The sequence below is a fragment of the Ursus maritimus genome, unplaced genomic scaffold (assembly GCF_017311325.1).
Source record: "Ursus maritimus isolate PB19 unplaced genomic scaffold, ASM1731132v1 scaffold_18, whole genome shotgun sequence".
Lineage (NCBI taxonomy): Eukaryota > Metazoa > Chordata > Mammalia > Carnivora > Ursidae > Ursus > Ursus maritimus.
The window spans coordinates 35,420,219-35,440,450 of NW_024424230.1; the positions used below are offsets into that span (position 1 = coordinate 35,420,219).

Consider the following 20,232-nt stretch of genomic DNA (forward strand, 5'->3'; position numbering starts at 1 on the left):
AGCAGGGAGTCCGCTTCTCACTCCCCCTCCGCCCTCTCCCCTACTCACGTTCTCTCAGTCTTTAAATAAAATCTTTAAAAATTTAACAAAACAACTAGTCTGGATGCAGAGATAGAATCCTCATTTTGAGGATGCTATAGCAGCTCCACCAGTCCCAGGGAGGACTGCCCACATTGAATTCCACCAAGATACAAGCTCATTTTGGTTGAAGGTATACCCTACCCACTACATGCCTTCTTGCCTTACATGATGCTGGAAAGCGAGCAGCCGTATCTGAACTGTGATGAAGCATGAAAGATGGAAGCCACATCCTAAGGATGGCAAAGTAGAGAGATAAGCCGGGCCCCTAAGAGCACCTTATCAACATACCGTCCTTCAAATGGCCCTAATTATTCACTTTAATTAGACTTCATTTTTAAGAGAAGTTTTAGGGGTACCTGAGTGGCTCAGTGGGTTGACTGTGCAGCTCTTGGTTTCAGCTCAGGTCATGATCTCAGGGTCATGGGATCAAACCCCTATTTTGGGCTCCAGACCCAGCAGGGGAATCTGCTGGAAGATTCTCCCCCTCTGCCCCTCTAACTCGTGCACTGGCTTGCGTGTGCTCTCAGTCTCAAAATCTTTCTAAATAAAGAGAAGTTTTAGGTTTACAACTCCCTTCCTCCAAGGAATCACCCCAGCCTCTCTGGCCTTTGATGCTCTTCACCTGGGTCCCAGACTAACATTCCTCACCTGGGTGCCTCACACCTTGGGTATGGTTCAAGGTAACCTCATTTGTATAAATGCTCTCTCCCTCCCAATTGCTCCCACTCCAGAAAGCTCACTACTTTTCCAAAGATGTCATGTGCCCGTTTTACTCTTTTCTTGCCATAGTCAACTAGTACCACAGCACCCTCCCCTCCACCACAGGCCCCAATCCACCCCCACCACGCCTTCCTCAGCCACCAAAGCTCAGGTGCTTGAGATCACAGGGGGCCACATCGGACAGCAACCTCCCTGCTCAAAGTTCTGTCCATTCACGCCACCCTCCCTGTTACTGGACTTCCAGGAGGACTCCCCCCTTTGCAGGCCAGGTCTCTTCTGACTCCCACCATCACCTTAAAGCCCAGTGCCCACCCGAGCTCACCCATTCCTGCTGGACGCCATCTTTGTTCAGTGATGTGATTGGCATTTGAAGGTACTCAGAGCCTTTCCGCTCCTACCGTCCACTCAGCATAGGAGTGGATTCTCTCCTGATTTCCTAAACACATCTCCTTCCCAGGCAGCCCAGGAGGGCTTTAAAAAGCACCACTGCCTAGGCCCACCCCCAGGTTCTGATTTCATTGGTCTGAAGCTGAGCGGGAAGGGAAGTTGAAGTTCCTCAGGTGGGTGCAGTACCCGCCCCAACATGGAAAACCTGTGCTGTCAGTTCCCGAACACCAGGCCACCTGAGGAGCTTTTAAAGAGGCGAGAATCCCGAGCCCCACGCCAAACCTCCGGAAGCAGGCGCCTAGAAGCCAGCATTTCTAGGCAGCTTTCCTCCAGGTTATTAAGGCAGCCCAGCACTGGCCCAGGGCCGTGTGCAAGGTTTTAGGCGGCGAGGGGTTCCACAGCCTTCCATCAGATTCTCAGAGTTCTTTGCATCCCAAGAGGTCAAGTTTGAAAGAATAGCTTTCCCTTCTTACTATCTGACAGGAAAGGAAACCTCATCACTCACCTCTTTGTGTCTCCTCTGCTTCTAGACTTAGCAGCATTGAGAAGTCACCCACATTTTGAACCCAAATCTAAAAACTCACTGAACCTGAAAATCCAAGCCATACACAAATGGGAGCTCTGGACAAGTTGAGAGACCCTGGTTCGGGTGTGGACAGGAAGCAGTGCGCAACTTTTCCTTCTCCTCCTTGGTGAGGACTTCCAGCTGAGAGCGCAGGCGTGTTGTCTGGGGCTCCTCTGGCAAAGCAGCGAAGGAGACGAAGAGTCTCCTGTCTTCTCAGTGGGTGCCAGGCTCAAACTGCAGCCCACCAAGCCCTTCCGCTGGCCCCGGGTGAGGGCGAAAACTGGCCATTTTCAAACAACAGGGGCCGTCCCAGCAAGGTCAGGGCTCTGCTCTTTGCTGCCGAGCTCTCCCACGCAAAACCCTGTGTACCCACAAACCATGCAGAAACCTCGGGGGTCCATGGGCCCCACACACATGGTTCCCTGGGGTTCACGAGCTACGGGCTGAGAAGCTAGGCATGTTAGAACCAAACCAGGGCTCTCCCCAACCCCCTCGTGTCCCTAAGCACGTCAACAGCAAAGCTGGCAGGCTCGGGACACAACGGGCCCTGCAGACCGGCTTCCTCACCTGCACTGGAGGGGACTGAGAGCCGTCCCGTCGCACCGTCCGCCCAGCGCGCACAACTCCCGGCCGCATTTTCAGGACTGGCCTTCCCAGGCAGCCCTGGAGGGCTTTAAAAAGCACCACCGTCTGGGCCCACCCCCAAGGTCTGATTTCATTGGTCTGAAGCTGAGCGGGAAGGGAAGTTGTTAACGTTCCTCAGGTGGGTGCAGTACCCGCCCCAACACGGAAAACCTGTGCTGTCAGTTCCCAGCCAAAGAGCAGACCACCTGAAGAGCTTTTGAAGAGGCCAGGATCCCAGGCCCCAGCCACACCTTCTGAAGCAGGCGCGTAGAAACCAGCATTTCTAGGCAGCTTTGTCTGGGGTATTTGGCTCTAAGTACCTTCACAGGTTCAGCCCTTTCCAGCCCTGCCTGGCCTGAGCCACCAGCCTCACGCTGCCAGGCTCTCCCCACCCCACCCCCACAGGGTTGTTCCCGACGTCCCCCCACACACACAGCGCTGGGAGGACCAGCAGGGGGGTGTGGTGTAGTTAGCAGTGCCCAGCCAAAGAGGAAACTGGGAGAGAAGCAGCAGCTGTCTTCAGAGCTGACCCTCGGGCGCAGGCCTGCACGGAGCCAAGCGCAGGGAAGGGTGAGTACCCTAAGTGACCGAGACAAAGGCAGCAGCACTTGGGGACGCACACCCCACGTGCAACAACCCCACATCTCACCCTGCAGCTCTCAAGTGCTCTACCACGCTCCCCCTGACGGCCCTCTCGCCCATCTACCTCTCAACCACTGTCCCCTCCAGGGCTAACTTCAAGCCCCACCTTTTCGGTGACAGGTCTCTGTGCCCCTCAACTGGCACTGGTTTTTTTTGGAGGCAGTGGAGATAGAAATAAGCACAAAAGAGGCGGGGGCTCTCTGGCCCAGCTCTGTCCTGTGGAAAAGGATCCAGCCTTGGTTTCCTTAACTAAAAGAAATGAGATTTCAGAGTGCTTGGCCTGCATGGACCCTTCCAGTTCTAAAATCCAGTGATTCCCATTTCCGTGTATCTGCTTCTCAAATTCTGACTGTAATTATAGTAAGGGCTGCAACTTTTGAGTTCGTATTATATGCTGGCAACTAGCCTGCTGTTTCAGTACTATACGTCATTGCGTTTTTTTCCTCACAACAACCCAACGAGGATGCGTTATGATGATCTCCAGTTACTAGGAGACTGAGGTTCAGAGAGGGGAAGTAGCACCCCCATGGTCACACAGCCATGAGACTAACAGCAGAGACCACGTCCCTAACCATTAGGCCATGCTGCTCCCCGCTGTGCTCTCCTCTGGGGCCAGAGACCTTGTTGGGATCCCTGCCGACACGGGGAGCTAAATGGAACTGGGTAGTATTCTCCTCGTTTCATAAATAAATTTTATAAACTCCAATCAGAGATAAAGTGACTTGCACAAGGTCACACAGGAAGGGTCAGGGATCATCATCCAGAGGCTCGGGGTTTCTGGCTGTGTGCACCGTGCTGTGCTGGCTCGTGTCCCGGCCTTGGACGGCAATACATGGAGCTGGCTCCATTTTGGTAGCATAATAATTGCTTTGTCCTTCTACTTTTGAAGGTCTTTCTCCTCTTCTCTGATTAGCTATAGCTTAAGTGATCATTCTAAACAGGGAGCGAGTTAATTTTTAGTCTTGACATAAAAGAGCAGGGTAATGGACAAGCACCAAGAAACTCCTCCAGCAAGGAAAATGCTCTCAGAACACCCTGTGCAAAAAAACACCACCATTTGCACACCGCCTGCCACACATTGTCATTATATGGTCACAACATTAGCAGATTTTTGCTATAATTCACACAAAGAAATCAAGAGAAAGAATGGCTTCATTTGTCCTTTTCATGCCTCAGAAGGGCAATTCCTAACTAGGAAGAAATTATATTTTAACTCCCATTCGTGGGAGACAAGAGTTCTCAGGCATACAGACTTTGCCAAATGCCACCCTCTTAGAGGGACACTCAGTGCGAATGACAGATGTGCCCAGACGCCTCCCACCTGTGCAGGAAGGCTCAGTCTGCCGGCTGCTTCCAACCAGCTCCCAGCAAGCTGCCATATGCTGCCAGGGCTCCGTGGTGTAAGTGACCCGGGGAAAACGGAGGACCCGGCAATGCCAGGACAGCATCATCCTGGCCTGTCTGCTGCAACCTAGGCCAGGGACAGAGGGGCCCCACCAGTGGTTAGTAAAAGTGGCTTCTTCATACTCCTCCCGACAAAAAGGAGTGCCATCTTGACTACATTCCAAAGGACAAGGTGGGGAGGTCACCACAAACCAGGACTCTTGGAAAGACATAAAGCCCCCTCTGGAGTGAGTTTGGGGCCCACCTATCAAAAGCACAGCCACCCAGCATGGTCTGGCTACCTTCTATTGACACTTTCCCACATATGAATCCTGCCTTCTCATCTTGCCATAATCCATCTAAGGTGTAGGGTGCAGAAATGTTGTCAAGGTTGCACCTATCAGATGGACCCATGGCCAGGTGAAGATTTGCAAGGAAGCGGAGTGAGAAAGTAAGCCCCAGGATCTCCTCTGGGGAGCCTGCAGCAAGGTTCCTGGCTCTTCAGGAACGGCTGCGGGGCCTACCAGCACCTGGATGCTGATGCTGACAGGGCCAGATGACGGCAGCAAATACATTCCCCCGCCCCCGCCGCCCCCCGGAGCCACCGTGAGGCGTGCTTGAGTGCTATTTGGACCAAATCCAGTGTTTTAGCCTGGGACCGATGATGTCCTTGCATGAACCAACATTATGTCACCAAAGGTGCCACCGTACTTCAAGTAAACCTGAAATGCCTTTGCCCAGAAGCTCCTGGGATGGTCAGGGGAGCACAGACTTGGAATCGGGTCCACCTGTTTTCAAACTTGGCTCTACCATACTGGCTCTCTCTCCCCGGATGTGTAATTTACCTCCTGACCCTCAGTTGTTTCAAATGAAAAACAGAAACAATGAAATCCAGTCACATGACTGTTAAGAGAATGAACTATTAAATAAACAGACCGTGAATAAGGTGCCTGGTATTGTGGTTGGCAGAACAGGTGCTCCCTAAATGTTATTTTCTTCCCCGCTCTAATTTTCTTTTTTAGAGAGAGAGTGTGCACCTGCTGGGGGCGGGGGGCAGAGGGAGAGAAAGAATCTTAAACGGACTCCATGCCCAGCACAGAGCCTGATGCAGGCTCAATCCCAGGACCCTGAGATCATGACCTGAGCCGAAATCAAGAGTCAGGTGCTTAACCGACTGAGCCACCCAGGTGTTCCTTTCTTCCACGCTCTTAACTCTTGATACTGCTGTCTACTGTAGCGATGCTTTTCTTTCCCCTAAGCTCCCATCTCCAAATTGAATTTTGATAAGAAAGAAAAAAAAATCAAACAGGGCATGGTCTTCAACTATAATACCAGTAGAGACATTTTTCAGGTTGATAATAATCTACTCATAACATTCCTGGTGTATGTTTAATCAATGAGCCATGAAGTCATCCAATTAGACTGACATCCAGCCTGAATTCTGACATCTTATATAAAGGAATGTCATTGTCAAATACTCGGTAAAAACTATAGCAATGAAATTTTCCCAAGTCCATCAATCTAATACTGTTATTTTTTTTTAAATAATGATGAGAAGAATCTGGTATGACATAATAATGAGTGTGTGTACAGCCTATGGAAGTTTCCAGGGTCTGTTCCCATTGGGTCCTCAGAAAACCTTGCTGGTTCCTACCAAGGATCCTGGCCTTAGTGCTCACGGTCATGTTATTCAGGAGTCCATTCTGGGATCCTGTCATTTACCTGACTACCAACGTTCAGTAAGTGCCTATAATGTGTTGAGAAGATGCCAGATGAGAGATATTCAGACAAGCCCAGTACTAACCTAGTAGAGCTTTAGAAGCAGACAACTAAGGACAGGGGGGGACAGTTAAGAAGGAAAGCACCATAAATTGTGGCAGGTGTTAAAGTAAGGGAAACCCAGCAAACCACCGTAAATACTAGAGTCAGGTAGAAAACTAACACTAAGAAGGTTTCCATTTTCCCTCATTTTTGAGCCATTCAGGAAGAATCAGCACTCCCAGATAAGATTCATCTGGCTGTAATCTATTTTTAATTCAGGCAAGGTAGCTTCAAAGCAACTTTTGGGGAGGTCCTCGAACACCAGATTAAGACAGCTAAGCTTTATTTGGAAAGCAACAGGGAATCTCTGAAGGTTTCTAAGGAAGAAGGTGATGAAATCAGAGATATACTTGGTTCTGAATGGATGAAAGAAGGCAGGGAGCCCCAATCAAAAGGCTATTTCAATAACCTAATAAATACAGGAATAGCTGATCGTGTGGGTATATGTGATTTATATATGATTTCACTTCCTGCACACCTCTCTGGTTTTTTATGTCTATTGCTTTATTCAGATTCACAGCAATCAGCAGTATTAAGCAATTCTAGATGTAGGCTAAAAGTGACTTGATGACAACACCATCACAAGTCATTTTCTCCACTGCTGTGAGTTTGAAAGATAATATAGTTACAAAATAATCTACTAGGACATCTGCCAAGGAAGCAAAATATCCTGGAAGTTATCATTAAGAACAATGCTTAAAATAGTTGTCAAGCTACTAAAATCTAGAAAATATTAATTTAATTATATTCGGTTTAAAAAATTCTATTCGGTTAGAAGGTCAATATAATGTGCTTCATTAACTATATCAGAAATTTTCCTGCCCCCGAGCAGCCTTGTCAAGAAGAATTCCTCAAAATGCAAACAGGTTTGCTATCACTACCGGTCAGTCACTTGCATCTGCCTTCTTTGGTGTGACTGTGAGTGCAGAGAAGGTCAAAGCTACAGTGGCCTCTTCCAAGAATTAAGGCCTTACTGTACCCCCATGTCTTGGAAGCTTGGGACTAGTCAACAGAGACAACCGTTGCTCTTACCCAGCATCATCCTGGAAGCCTTCCAGCTCGTCCCGTTGCTCAGCCAGGGTGGCCTCCAAGTCCAGGTAGGCGCCATTGTGGGAGAGCTGCAGCGTGCAGTCATCGAGCTGCAAGAGAAAGAGCCTTTAAGCCCAGTCTGCTCCTGGGATGCGGACTTTGGATGCAGAAATCACTTCATGTTGCCCTCAGGTGTTTTTTTTAAATCAAGCATGATTCTGAAATTCAGATTGTAACTGGAAGAGGTAGCGGGTTCGTACAAATAAATTGGAAGCACACGACATAGTGAACAGATGGCAATGACACCTATGAAGGGAGTGGCCCTGATAGGGCCCAGGAGACGTGGACAAGGGAAGAGAAGGAGCCCTTTGGTACCCGTGTCACTTTCCACTCTGAGGGCCCCAGGAATACGCCATGGAGGATTTGGGGAGTAGAAACCAAAATCACAAAGGTCACAGAGTTTAAAAGGCAAATCTGGTGCAGAACATGCCCTTTGCTTTGATTCAGTGAGAAGCCTACTCCTTCAGATTCAATGGTCAGACCTGGCACATGACAATTAGTAGTTGCTCAATAAACATTTTTACGGTTGAATTGAAAAAAACGTTCTCCATCTGAATGATGCCATACTCAAATGACAACATACCAAAGAAGACATTAGGCCTCTTTGTTACTAGTCGTATTTTTTAAAAAGTCGTTTAACACTTTCATGTTATTATGTCCCATGCATAATTCTAAGCATTTTACATACATTACATCATTTGATTCTCACACAAACCCTATTAACATCTATTGTTCTCCCCATTTATCAAGAGGAAACTAAGACACAGAGAAAGACTAAGTTATTTGCCCCTTGTCACATCTGGGAAATGGCAGAGCTGGGACCTGGATGCTGGTAGTCTGTGTGAATCGAGGCCATGCTCTCGATCATTATGCCTCCTCTCTATGGCCACAAACCTACAAAGGACTTGAAAATACCACATTTGCAAAATGCAGTATGTGTCATCTTAGTGTTCCAGTGTGGCCAAGGCCATGCCACATGTTTGCCACCCCATTCCCTTTTCCTTCTGATCACGGAGAGCACATATCCCAGCCTTACAGTCGGGCTAACAGCCATGTAACTGAGTACTGACCAATGGAATATTAGGGAAAGTAAGAAAGGCTCCCAACAGGCCTGGCCTTGACACCCCCGCACACCCATCCACCTTTCTTCTGCGCACAGCCAGAGGCAGAGAAGCCAGAGGCTGGATGCAGAAGAGCCACAGGAGGCCTCCAAAGTCAAGAAACCAGCAGAGCCCCGGAGAGGAGGAGCTCTGGTTCCTGAATCACCGCGTGGAAGAGAGCATTCTGCTGCCCGGCGTCCACTACCCACCCTGGCTGGTGACTAGAGCACAAGCCGTGAGCTTCGCTGTGGTAAATTGTTAAGATTGTGAGGCTGTTACAACAGCCAGCATGACATGACATTGGGAATGATCGATACACTTAAAAATACAGGGAAATAAGTTTACTAAAGTTAACATCCCGAGGAAAGCCGACTTCACGCTTGATTTCTTGGGCCACAAGTGTGGTTCTTAGCATTCACCTACCTGATGGGTTAAGGCTCTTATTCCAATGACAGGAGATTGGGGGAAAGCAAAGGCAAATATTTAGCTACTTTAAAACATCTAGATAAACGCCTGATAATCCTCCCACTATAAGTGAGATTTCAAACTAGGAATTAGTCTCTTTTGATGGAAAAGCTTTGCTTATTATCCTCAACAAGAGAAATGTAGACCGTCGACTTGTCTAGAATTGGCATCTGTAACAGTCTGCTAATTCTTGTAGAGACCCCGCAGCTCCTATTTCTAGTTATCCTCAACAGAATGAAAGGAATTTGTTTTATATTATTTGTAAGAAATACCTAGCTCAATCATTTGAAGGGGTTAATCCTATTTGATTCACTTGTTTTCTTTCTCTAATAACAAACTGGTCCTCTTAGATACTAAAGGCACGCTGGTAAGGTTCAGCATTCTTGACTGGCATTTTACAGAGGGATCCTCTCATCTGAGAAACCATTTAAACCCAAGGATCCAATTGGCCAAACTCCCTGTACTGTGGTGTGAGAGGTGCGCCCCAAGTTTGGGGGGAACACGCAGGGGAGCTGTTTCCCCCAGCCTGCGGAAGCAGCAGACAGGAAGGATTTCCTGCAGAAGGCATCTCCTGGGCCAAGGGTCTCCTGTGGACTGAAATCAGACTTCATTGTTCCTAGATGGAAAATTCCATTAGAAACTGGACCTGTTAACATGTACACTAAACCATGGGTAGAGCTGGAATCACTCCAGCTCAGTTTGCTTTGACCCCCTGTTGAGGTTATTAGCTAAGAAAACTGACTTGATCTGTCCTGTTGATAGTACTAACACTTTTGCTTATTTTACATCCCACTTGTTATCAACAGACCAGAAGATGGGGATAATGAAAGCCCTTTAAGCCATAACAGTTTCTTTTGCCTCAGCCCCCTGGAAACGTGGGAGCCCAGAGAAAGAGGCTTTTGGATAAAGAGTTTCTGCTTCTCCTCCAGGGGGGCCTGAGTCATTCCGAGGCTGGGGTCCACACTCAGGCCAGACAGAGAGAACTGAGTCAGAGAGGAAGTGCTGCTGTGGGTGTGGAGAGAGGCAGAACGTGAACGTGCATGTGGTATAAATATTCCCACGAAGGCCCATTTCAAGCTACCAAAGGGAAGTCACTGAGCTTAGAGTTGGAAAAAGAGACACAGGAGCCCACCAGTACATAGTACCTTCACCAGATACAAGAGATGTCAGGAACCTCGAACGTGTGGGTAGCAGTACAATATAATAAAACAATTAGGAAGTAACATGTTTTGAGGATTTATTAGCTTTGTTTTTAATATAACGTGTTTAATAAATGTTTACATAATTTACTTTTTAATAATGGGTACATTCAACAACTAGCTCATGAAATTCCCAAGAATTGACCTGTCAGCCCCCTCCAGTCACCCAGGCCAGCTCCAGCACACACCCCTCTGGCCCTCCCACGTCATTCATTGGAGGAACCCAACGTGGAGATAGCAGGGAGTGGGTAAGTGGCCGAGGAACCTGTCCCGGCCTTCCGTCCTCACCACCCCACCCAGCCCTATGGTCGTCTCCTTAGCTGGGGCAGAGGTGGGGCTCACTGGCTACCAGCAGATATAGCCCTGTTCTTACTGGCAGCTGTGGCCAGTTTGCCCATCTTCTCCATCCCATACCTTTTGCTTTATGCTCAGGAGCCTGAGATGAATATGAATATCCGGTTTTCCTCAACATTCACCAAGGATCTGCCCACCAAGTCTCTGCCTCAGCACGCTCCCGGCCAGCCTGGAACCACAATACAACAGCCCACAGTCTCCCTGGCCTCCAACAACAGAATCCCAAAAGCGTAGCAGAACTGCCTGTTCTCATCATTCCTCTCCTCACATTCGAGGCATCATGACTACCCTTTTCATAGTTCAATTTTAACAAAATTATATGTCAGGCACGGGCTGGGCACCAAGGAACACATAAACGCTTCCTCCCTCAAAGATCATTTTATTGAGTAAATATAACACACAAATAGAACACAGAAGAGAATTAAAAGCCGTTTAAACCAACTGTTATAATGTGTGGAAGTTCATCCTCAGTCGTATTCCTTCCCTATAATTAGCAGCCACAGGCTCCCGGGACCCAAGCATCCTCCATAAAAATGCCCCAGTCCTCCTCTCAGCAGAAAGGCCGCCATTACTTCCTAAGCCAGTGTCACAACCCTGCTCCCCTAATTAATAGATGGGCAATTTGTGCTAGTGTTAGTTAACTAAAACAGGAGAGATGAATATGGGCCTTTTAATCTGTCAGGAAGTGTGTGTGGCATCCTCACAGGAGCGCTACCAGAAGGGGTCAAGGTCAGACGTCACAGCCTTTAGCGAGCTGGACACGTGAGCACCACGGGGGTCCCAACAACACGTGCAGCCTGTGAAGACACCACACAAGTCAACGCACACGGCTCGCTCCACTCCCCCACCCAAGCCCCACCTCCTCTGTACGCCCAAGACACAGGAGATTAATCTTCAAACCATCACATGAGCCAAGGAGTCGGAATGAAGGGCTTCCTTGCTGGACACTCACACTGAAACAGCGAAATCCCCTAAAAGAGGGTCCACTTTAGGTACCACTTTAAAAGCAAACTGGTGAGTCCACTCAACGAATTCTTCAATCTCGTCAGGGATAACTGTTCCAAAAGAACGCACCGACCTTAATAGGCAGTGAGTCAAGGTTCGTTCCAAGCTGGCTGTTCTAAAGATTCAGACAGAACTATCCCGACTTTGCCTCCGCAGTGGAGGACACAAACACCTCCCAGCGCCTGACAGGGAACCTCAGTTCCTACTTCCACCGAGGCAACCTGATCCCCTCCCTTGGCCGCTCATGTCAACCATCTTCCTGAGTGACTTAAGGGCCCTGGAATTTCCTGACTCCGACAATTTTCACGTCAACCCTGATCCCCTGGCTGCATGTTCCCCGCACTCCTTTCTTGGCTTTCGGTGCGGTGGCCAGGACACTGCCGGGCACTTCAGGACAGAAGACAAAGCAGGGAGTCCTATGGGAAGATCCCATTACAGGGCTGTTCCAGAAGTGCGGCAGCAGGGAAGTCTAGTGGTGGTGACCCCGGCGTGGCAGGGAGACTTCGGCTTCGGCTGCCGGCTGTGAACGTGTGGCCAGGATTCCAGGGAGGGGGCGGGGTGCTCAGGAGGGGGTCAGCCACCGAACCACAGGAGGGCTCTGGAACTGTGTGTACCCCCGCTTCACACACCATTAAGGCAGGCCCCCCACCCCTTGCAGGCAGGTTGCACTAGGCCACTCTCGGGCTCTTTTGCCTGTTCTTACAAAGACAGGGCATTCAAATAGAAAAGGCAGACTCGCCATCCCGGGGGAAAAAAATATATCTAAAACAAGGCTGATGTCACGTCTCCATTTGTATATTCTTTTCTTTCCTTAATCCAGTGAAGTGGCCTGTTACTGGTGGTTTAATGATTACCTCTGTTTGGCAGCAGGTCCCCAGTGATCCTTAGTCTAGGCAATAAAATAGATTTGCATGGAACCGTTTTATAAATATACACGAGGGCAATCCTTTAAGCTAATTTTGGTGATAGTTCAGAAGTGGGAACACATAGGCTGATTTTCAAGAGAAGAATAATAAAAGCTAAAATATCATTTGCTCGTGTCATTTAATTGGTGCCTCCCATCCTCATATCCACACAGCTGACAATATGATTTTGAGGCTCCTTCCGTCAAGAGGTAGATTCTTTCTCTACTCCTAGAATCTGGGTTGGCCTGTATATGGCTTTGGCCAACTCAGCAACAAATGTGACATCATAGAGACTTGAAAGATACTTGTCCCCTAGGGCTGTCCTCTCTTACTGCTCTTGGAACTCTGCCAGCGTGTGAAGAGGCCTGGGATAGCCAGCCTCCGGGGTGACTGTTTGTTCCCACTGCCCCTGCCACATCCTGCCAACTGCCACACACTAAGTGAGGCCGACATGGATCATCGAGCCTCCAGATGACCCACCTGCTGATGACAGACACAAGAGAGCCCAGCAGATGCCAGCCAAACTGGCCCAAACCAGAAGAACCACCCAGTAGACCCCCAGACTCATAAGCAACATCGTAAGATTATTGCTTTAGGTCAATCTCCCTTTCCCAGGGCCTGCCCCTCCATCCACAGCAGACACGCTGCCCCCTGGAATGCAAGTTCACACGATAAGTGCTCAGTGCCTGGATCAGTGATGGGTGAGAGGCTCCCATCACCAAGGTGCCCACCAAGAACACCACGACACCGCTAGCTCCATGCAAGAAGGCCACCACGATGCCCAGGCTCTGAGGCCACAGAGCAGGCGTGTCCTTCCCGGAGCCCCTACCGGGGACAGAGGACAACAGCAGATGCTGGGCAGAAAGGCTGGGAGCATCAGGGAGTGGGAGAGTAGTCAGCTGAGACTCCCTCCCAGGGAGGTAAGGAGGCAGCAGAAGGCAAAACCATGCATGAGCCGTGCTTCTGAGCCCTTAGAGCGTGTTCCGTCGTCCCATGGCACAAAACACACGCTCAAAGATAAAAGTATGAAGACTCTCAAGATGGCACCTGCAAGCACAGGGCCCTTCGGACTGCACTGGTCACACACCCACAAAGCTGGCCCCGCTACTGGCTCAGAAATGAAGCATGGCTGTGGGTCCCATCTCTCTCCAGGGCAGGCTGACCGGGGGCTCCCTGGGTGCCCCCCTTTCAGGCTCATCCCAGCTCTAAGAGCAGCAGAAATGCAGTCAGCACATTTCCATTCATTGGGTCTAAGAGCACTATGCCTGTTTCCCCCTCAAATGGTGTTTCTTTTGCTAGGCAGTCACCAAGCTTGTGGCTTCTTTAAATTTTGTCATTCCTTCTAAAGGCAGCAGAGACAAGGAACTAGACATAGGTGACAGGCAAAAAAAAAAAAAAAAAAGTTAGGAAAAGAGAGCTTTCCAATAAGCAGTGCCACAAGGTCCGTCCACAATTTCTTAATAAAACCTGCACAAAACCCGGGCTCAGCCATTCCAGCATCTATGGGCTATGGTTCCCCCATAACCCATACAGACCACTGCAGAGGGACGAGGTGGAGAGGGGGCACGCACGTCGTGGCTGCCCTCTGCCATGTCCTGAGACGGACAGTGAAGACGTGCCATGTGTTTCATTGTCCTTCAACCACACAAAACTTTCACATTTGTTCCTTTGTACATACAATACATTTCATAATAAAAAATGATTCGTTTCACATATCGGTCCATCTTCTTAGAGAAAAACCAAATGAAGCTGATTTACATGATATCAGAAGAAAATAGGTCCTATTGGTTAACCCCAGCAAACCTTATTCAAACTTTTAAATCCCTAGGGGCCCATTTAGCTTCTTTGGAACAACAAATACATCACAGGTACTTTTTTTTTTAAGATTTTATTTATTTATATGAGAGAGAGTAAGAGAGAGAGAGAGAGAGCACAAGGGGAGGGAGGGCCAGAGGGTGAAGCAAACTCCCCGCAGAGCAGGGAACCCAAAGCAGGGCTCCATCCCAGGACCCAGGGATCATGATCTGAGCCGAAGGCAGGTGCTTAACCGACTGAGCACCCAGAGGCCCCCATCACAGGTACTTTAATAAATGTTTTAGGGTCAAGTACAAGGATATTTTTGAAGATCCAGCATATATGGGTTATGAAATAATATGAATGTATTTACTTTGAAAGGGGCTGGATTTTACTTCCTCAGAAACCTTCAGTAAGTTGTGTTATCTGTGGCCACCAACTTCAGCGAGAGAAACAACGTCCTGAAATTGATTTAGGCAGTTTCCAGATTTCTATTTAAGTCAACAAAACCGTACAGCTCACCAACCAAAGGCCAGGGCTTCTGCCAAAGTCTACAAGAAAGACAAAGGCAAGATTTCGCCAGTTAAGAGCTTAAGCCAAGGGGATGTGATAAACTGGTAAATATTTGAATTATTTTAAAAGACTTTGTTATCATTAAATAAATAACCAAGAATGCATTAACCTTCTCTCTTAAAGAGGCTGGAATATTTACTTATGTTTACAGGTACCTTTTTTCCATTTTCTGTTTCACTTTGGTCAATCTGAAAAACAGTATCAGCACTAAATTTCAGGATTATATCTGATCCATTACAGTCATCCATTCCTTCATGCAGGTTCATAATTCCTTCCTGTGCTTGTTCTCTGCACCAGGCACTGTGTCATGTCCTAGGGAGCCAACCACAATCAGGACAGCCCCGGGAGCACTCACAGCTGTAGATGGGGCTGATCCCCAACAGCGGGTTGGAGTTCAGGGAAATGTGAACAATGAGTTCGTCACCTTTGTTGTCTGTTCTTGATTTCATTGTGGGACAGCGGGACGGGTTGGTGGAGCAGGGAGCTAAAGGATTCAAAATCCCTGCCAGGGCAGAAGTGTGAGTAGCCAAGACGCTGAGAGAAGGAAGCCAAGGGCTCTGAGAGGGGAGTCTTCCTGGCCACAGGAGAGTTTGGGCTTGATTCTAGGGCAACGGGAAGCCATGAAATGGCTGTAAAGGGATGCATGCAGGACAGCTTTGCCATGTGGGGAAGGAAGGGAGAAGAAAAATGAGGATGCCAGTGCTGGAATTAGAGGAGATCTGAAGGGGGGCTGGACAATGATGGAAGCTGTGGGAGTGGACAGAAAAGAGGGAGAGGGCTGATTCAAAGAAAGAGAGGGGAAGGGAGAAGGAAAAGCCAGGGCAACATGGGCATTGAGGAGATGCAGTGATACCCAACAGAGAGAAGCAAAATCTTGAGTTTCTGGTTTGAGCAAATTAATATCTTTTGGTGATACCTTTTACAAACATGAGAAACATGAGACGGGAAACTCTTGGGGGCAGGGAAACAGGATAGAATAGGGGTTTTTGTTGTTAACATGCTACCTTTGAAACAAGTGGAGATGCTGAGTAGAGAAATCGATTTTGGGGGTTTGGGCGTACATACGAACATGGCAGTTGAACTCTCATAAACGCACTGGTGTACCGAAAGATAACAGCTAACTTTTTGTATCTTGAAGTTCTGGAATGCTATCCCCCTTTTCATTCCTGATAGTGCTAATTTGTGCTTTCTCCATTTTTTTCTTATAGTTTAGGGAAGGTCCCTCATTCATTTATTAGTCTTTTCAAAGAACCAACTTTTGATTATATTGCTTTTCCACCATTTAAGTTTGTTTTTTTATCTCCTTAATTTCCTTCCTTCTACATTTTTTGTGTTTCATATGCTGGTTTTTTCCTAGCATCTAAAATCTTATGATTTTCAGTCTTTCCTCTTTTCAATTATGTGCATTTCAGACTATAATTTTCTTCTGTCAGGTTTAGCTACAGCCCACAATATCTGATATGCCGTATTTCATATTTTTATTACCCTCAGTCCGCAATATTTCCTAAATTTCATTGGGATTTCTTCTTTGATTCATGGGTTATTTAGAAATGTGTTACACACTTCCCAAATATTTGAGGATCTTCAAGTAGGGATGCCTGGGTATTCGGTCAGTTGATTGATATTTCCTACTAGACTCTCTTAGCAGTACGAGAGTCCCTCCTTATCTGCAGTAATGTTACTGACCTTAGACATGACGTCATCTGTTGCTAGGACAACCAGACCACTTTCGTTAGGTTAGCACCCCATGGTTTACCTTCTTTCCATCTTTCACTTACAACATTTGGGGCCCATATATGTAAGATGCATCTTTTTTAAGTAGAACATAGTTTGGGTTTTTTTTTAATCCAATCTGATGATCTCAGTTTTTTGATACAAGTATTTAATCAAAGTCTGTTAACCTAAAGTGATTGCTGATATTTAGGTTCAAATCTGCATATTCTAGTTTCCTTTTTCCTCCTTTCTTGCCATCTTTGGGATTAATCTACTCTTCTTTATTACTCCATATAGCCTCTGTATTTCCTATTATTCTATTTACTCTTAGCTCCCCAGTCTTATTAATTCTTTTAGTAATTTACCCTATAGGTAATCACATGGCTTCCTGAGTCAGAAGTACCTACCAAAAATGAGCATTATCACTTCCCAGACAATGTAAGGGCACTAGACCACTTTAATATGGTCTATACCTTCTGAGATATTGAGATATGTATTTTGAACCCCATGACATAGTATTGTTTTGAGCAGTCAGTATTCATTTAAATTTATCTACATATTTACGTTTTCTCTTGCACTTCATTCCTTCCTCCATTTCTGTGCTGCTATCTGCGATAATTTCCTTCTGCCTGAAGAACTCTCTCTAGTATTTCTTTAGTGAGAATATGCTGGCAATAAATTTCTTTAGTTCCTAGTTTCTGGAAACATCCGTACTTTACCTCCATTCTTTGGGTAACTGCTTTGTTGAGATATAATTCATATATCCTATAACTCACTCATTTATATTGTACAACTCCCTGGCTTGCAGTTTATTCACAGAGTTGTGCCTCCATCACAACAATCAATTTTAAAACATTCCCATCGCCCAAAAAAGAAACCATATATCCATTAGCTGTAACTCCTCATTCCCACAATCACACCCCCGGCTAGCCCCCAGAAACCACTAATCTACTTTCTGTCTTGAAAGATCTGCCTATTCTAGACATTTCACATAAACGGAATCACACAATATGTAGTCTTTTGTGGCTGGCTTTTTTCACTTAGTGTAAAGTTTTCAAGGTTCATCCACATTATAGCATTTATCAGTACTTCATTCCCTTTATTGCTAAATAATATTCCATTGTATGGATATAGCAAATTTGATTCATCCATTCTTCAGATGATAGACATTGGATTGTTTCCACTTCTTGGCTACTATGAATTACTGTGAACATTTGTGTATAATTTTTTATATAGACATGTATTTTCATTTCTCTTGGGTACACTTTTTAAGCAATTGCCAGGCTGTTTTCCAAACGGGCTATACCATTTTACACTCCCACCAGTGATGCATGAAGGTTCCAATTGATCCATAATTCCGCCAACACTTGCTTGCTTTTAGCTTCTAGCCATCATAATGAATGTGAAGTGGTATCTCATGATTTTGATTTGCATTTCCCTGATGGCTAATGATTGTGAGCATCTTTTCATGTATTTATTATTGGTCATTTGGGGATATTCTATGGGGAAATGCCTATTCAAATCCTTTACCCATTTTTTTATTGGGTTATTTGCCTTTTTGTTGTTGAGTTATATATTCTGGAAACAAGTCCTTTTTTGGATATGTGATGTGTAAAATATTCTCCCAATCTATGGGTTGTCTTTTTACTTTCTCAGTGGTGTCCTTTGAAGCACAAATGCTTTTAATTTTGAGAAACTACAATTTACTTATTTTTTCTTTCGTTGTCTGTACTTTTGGTACCGTATCACCTTCACTTTGAAAGACATTGCTGGAGGATACAGAATTCTGCGGTAGCAGTTACCTTCTTGGAGCAGTCACCAACTGTGACCCCTGGTGCTGCAGCTCACGCCAGCTCAGTTGAAACATTGGCTGCCAGGCCTACTGTTGTTCTTTGTAAAGGGAAACTATTTTTCTCAGGCTGCATTTAATGTTGTCTTTGTCTTAACTGCCAGGGCTTTACTGTGAAGTGCTTATGTGTGGTTTACCTATTATTTATCTTGCCTGAGGTTTGTAGCACTTCTTGAACTTGTGGCTTGCCATCATCTTTTGGTCTTGGAAAATCTTCCCCATTATCTCCTCAAATATTGCTTCCATCCCATTTTCCTTCTCCCATTCTGGGACTCCAATATGTGTATTTTAGACACATGTACCATATGCCTATTATGCTCTTTTCTGCATTTTCCATTTTGACTCTCCATAAATTGGTCTTCATGTCTTCTGACCTATGTTCCAGATCATTGACTTTCCCTTCAACTGTGTCTAATTTTCATTTGAACCCATCTACTCCATTCTTAATTTTTGTATTTTTCATTTCTATAATTTCTATTTGCTTCTTTATATTATATACCCCCGCTTTGTTTTGTTAAAATTCTCCATCTTGCCTATTTTCTTGAATGTATTTATCATAATTGTTTTAATGATCATGTCTGGTAACTCTAGTATCTATATACCATACAGATATTTCTATGATCCAAGTCTCTGGATGTACCATGTATATTTTATTAACTACAATCATTGTTTATGAAGAAATATCAAGGCGCTGGGTGATATCTTTCTCCAGAGAGGATTTTCCTTGGCTCCTGGCAAGTTGTAGGAGTGCATCACCATAATCCAATCAAGGATTGAGCTCATTCAGAACTGGGTTTCTGTCTTTGCAGGCCTAATCTGTTTGCAGTAACCCCTTACTTCTAGGTGTAATCTTCAGGGGTCTCAAATGAATGCATGGAGAGTTTATGAAGATCCGTCTACCTTGGTGAGCTCTGAGCTCTATTTTCTTCTCCCCAGCACTATGAAACTGCTAACAGCTTTCCCTGACTTCTCAGCCTCCTCACACTCACTTTCTGCTTGCCTTCATCGTCTCTGCACCTGCCACTGATGAATTGCTGAGTGCATCAAGGTGAAAAACAAGTTAGGATGCCAGGCTCATTGACTCTGACCTCAATGACTCTCCCTTCCCTCTGGGATCTTAGTTTCCCAAGTTCTGGCTGCCTTGGGAGCTTCTCTGGTGCCTTCCAGAAGATATTTCTGATACTCTGTCTACCTTAGCTGGTTGTCTTAGATAGAAGTATTGGTCTGCCACAAGCTAGTTATTACAGTCAGAAGCAGAAGCCCAAACATCTAACTTTTAGTCACTAAAAACATTTCCTATTCACTTGACATGAATTGAGATGAATTATTTAATCCTCACCCAGGCCATGGGAAAGGGACTGTTACTATTCTCACCTGCCCAGCGACATAAACCCATGGAGCACAGGCTCACAGAAAACAAACAGCTCCATCAAGATCACCAAAATTAGTGGCAACTGAACCCAGACAGCCTGATTCTGAGCTCATGTCTTTAGCTACAAGACAGTATAGAATGAGTTGGAAAGAAAGGCACAAGAGTAAGCCCTCAGAAGTCCAGCATTTAGAGACTGAGTCAAAGACAAGAGAAGGAGCAGCAGAGGGAGGAGAGCAAAACCAGAAGACCATCCTATCAGCCAAGGGAGGAGAGGGTTTCAAGTAGAACGTGGTCACTGAGACACAGACCGTAACCACTTCTATCTGAAGATAACTAGGCCTAGCGATATCAGCTGCTCATCTCTTTGAACAATAAAAATCAAAACTTTTGCCAACACACCAACACATCCAATCCTCACATCCCACACTTCTACAAACATTCCCTGGGCACACCCCGTGTCCCAGGTGTACCATGCTAATTTGGCCTGCCAGACTGAGGCGGTGCAAAACAGTCCTGACTCGCTGAACCACGTAACCAAATTCATGTGGTTAAAATGGAACTCTTCGTAATTAGAGAAACCGGGCAAATATG

At 46.3% G+C, this 20,232-nt stretch overlaps 1 protein-coding gene across 3 annotated transcripts in view; it reads right to left on the reverse strand.

Annotated features, from left to right (window-relative positions):
* The window catches only part of FHOD3 (formin homology 2 domain containing 3), a 451,796-nt gene that overhangs the window by 386,036 nt on the left and 45,528 nt on the right, over positions 1-20,232 (reverse strand). For all 3 annotated transcript variants that reach the window (XM_040632587.1, XM_040632586.1, XM_040632585.1), the window contains exon 2: positions 7,256-7,362. In XM_040632587.1, the coding sequence (XP_040488521.1) occupies positions 7,256-7,362 (107 nt within the window). The remainder of the gene's footprint in view (positions 1-7,255; positions 7,363-20,232) is intronic.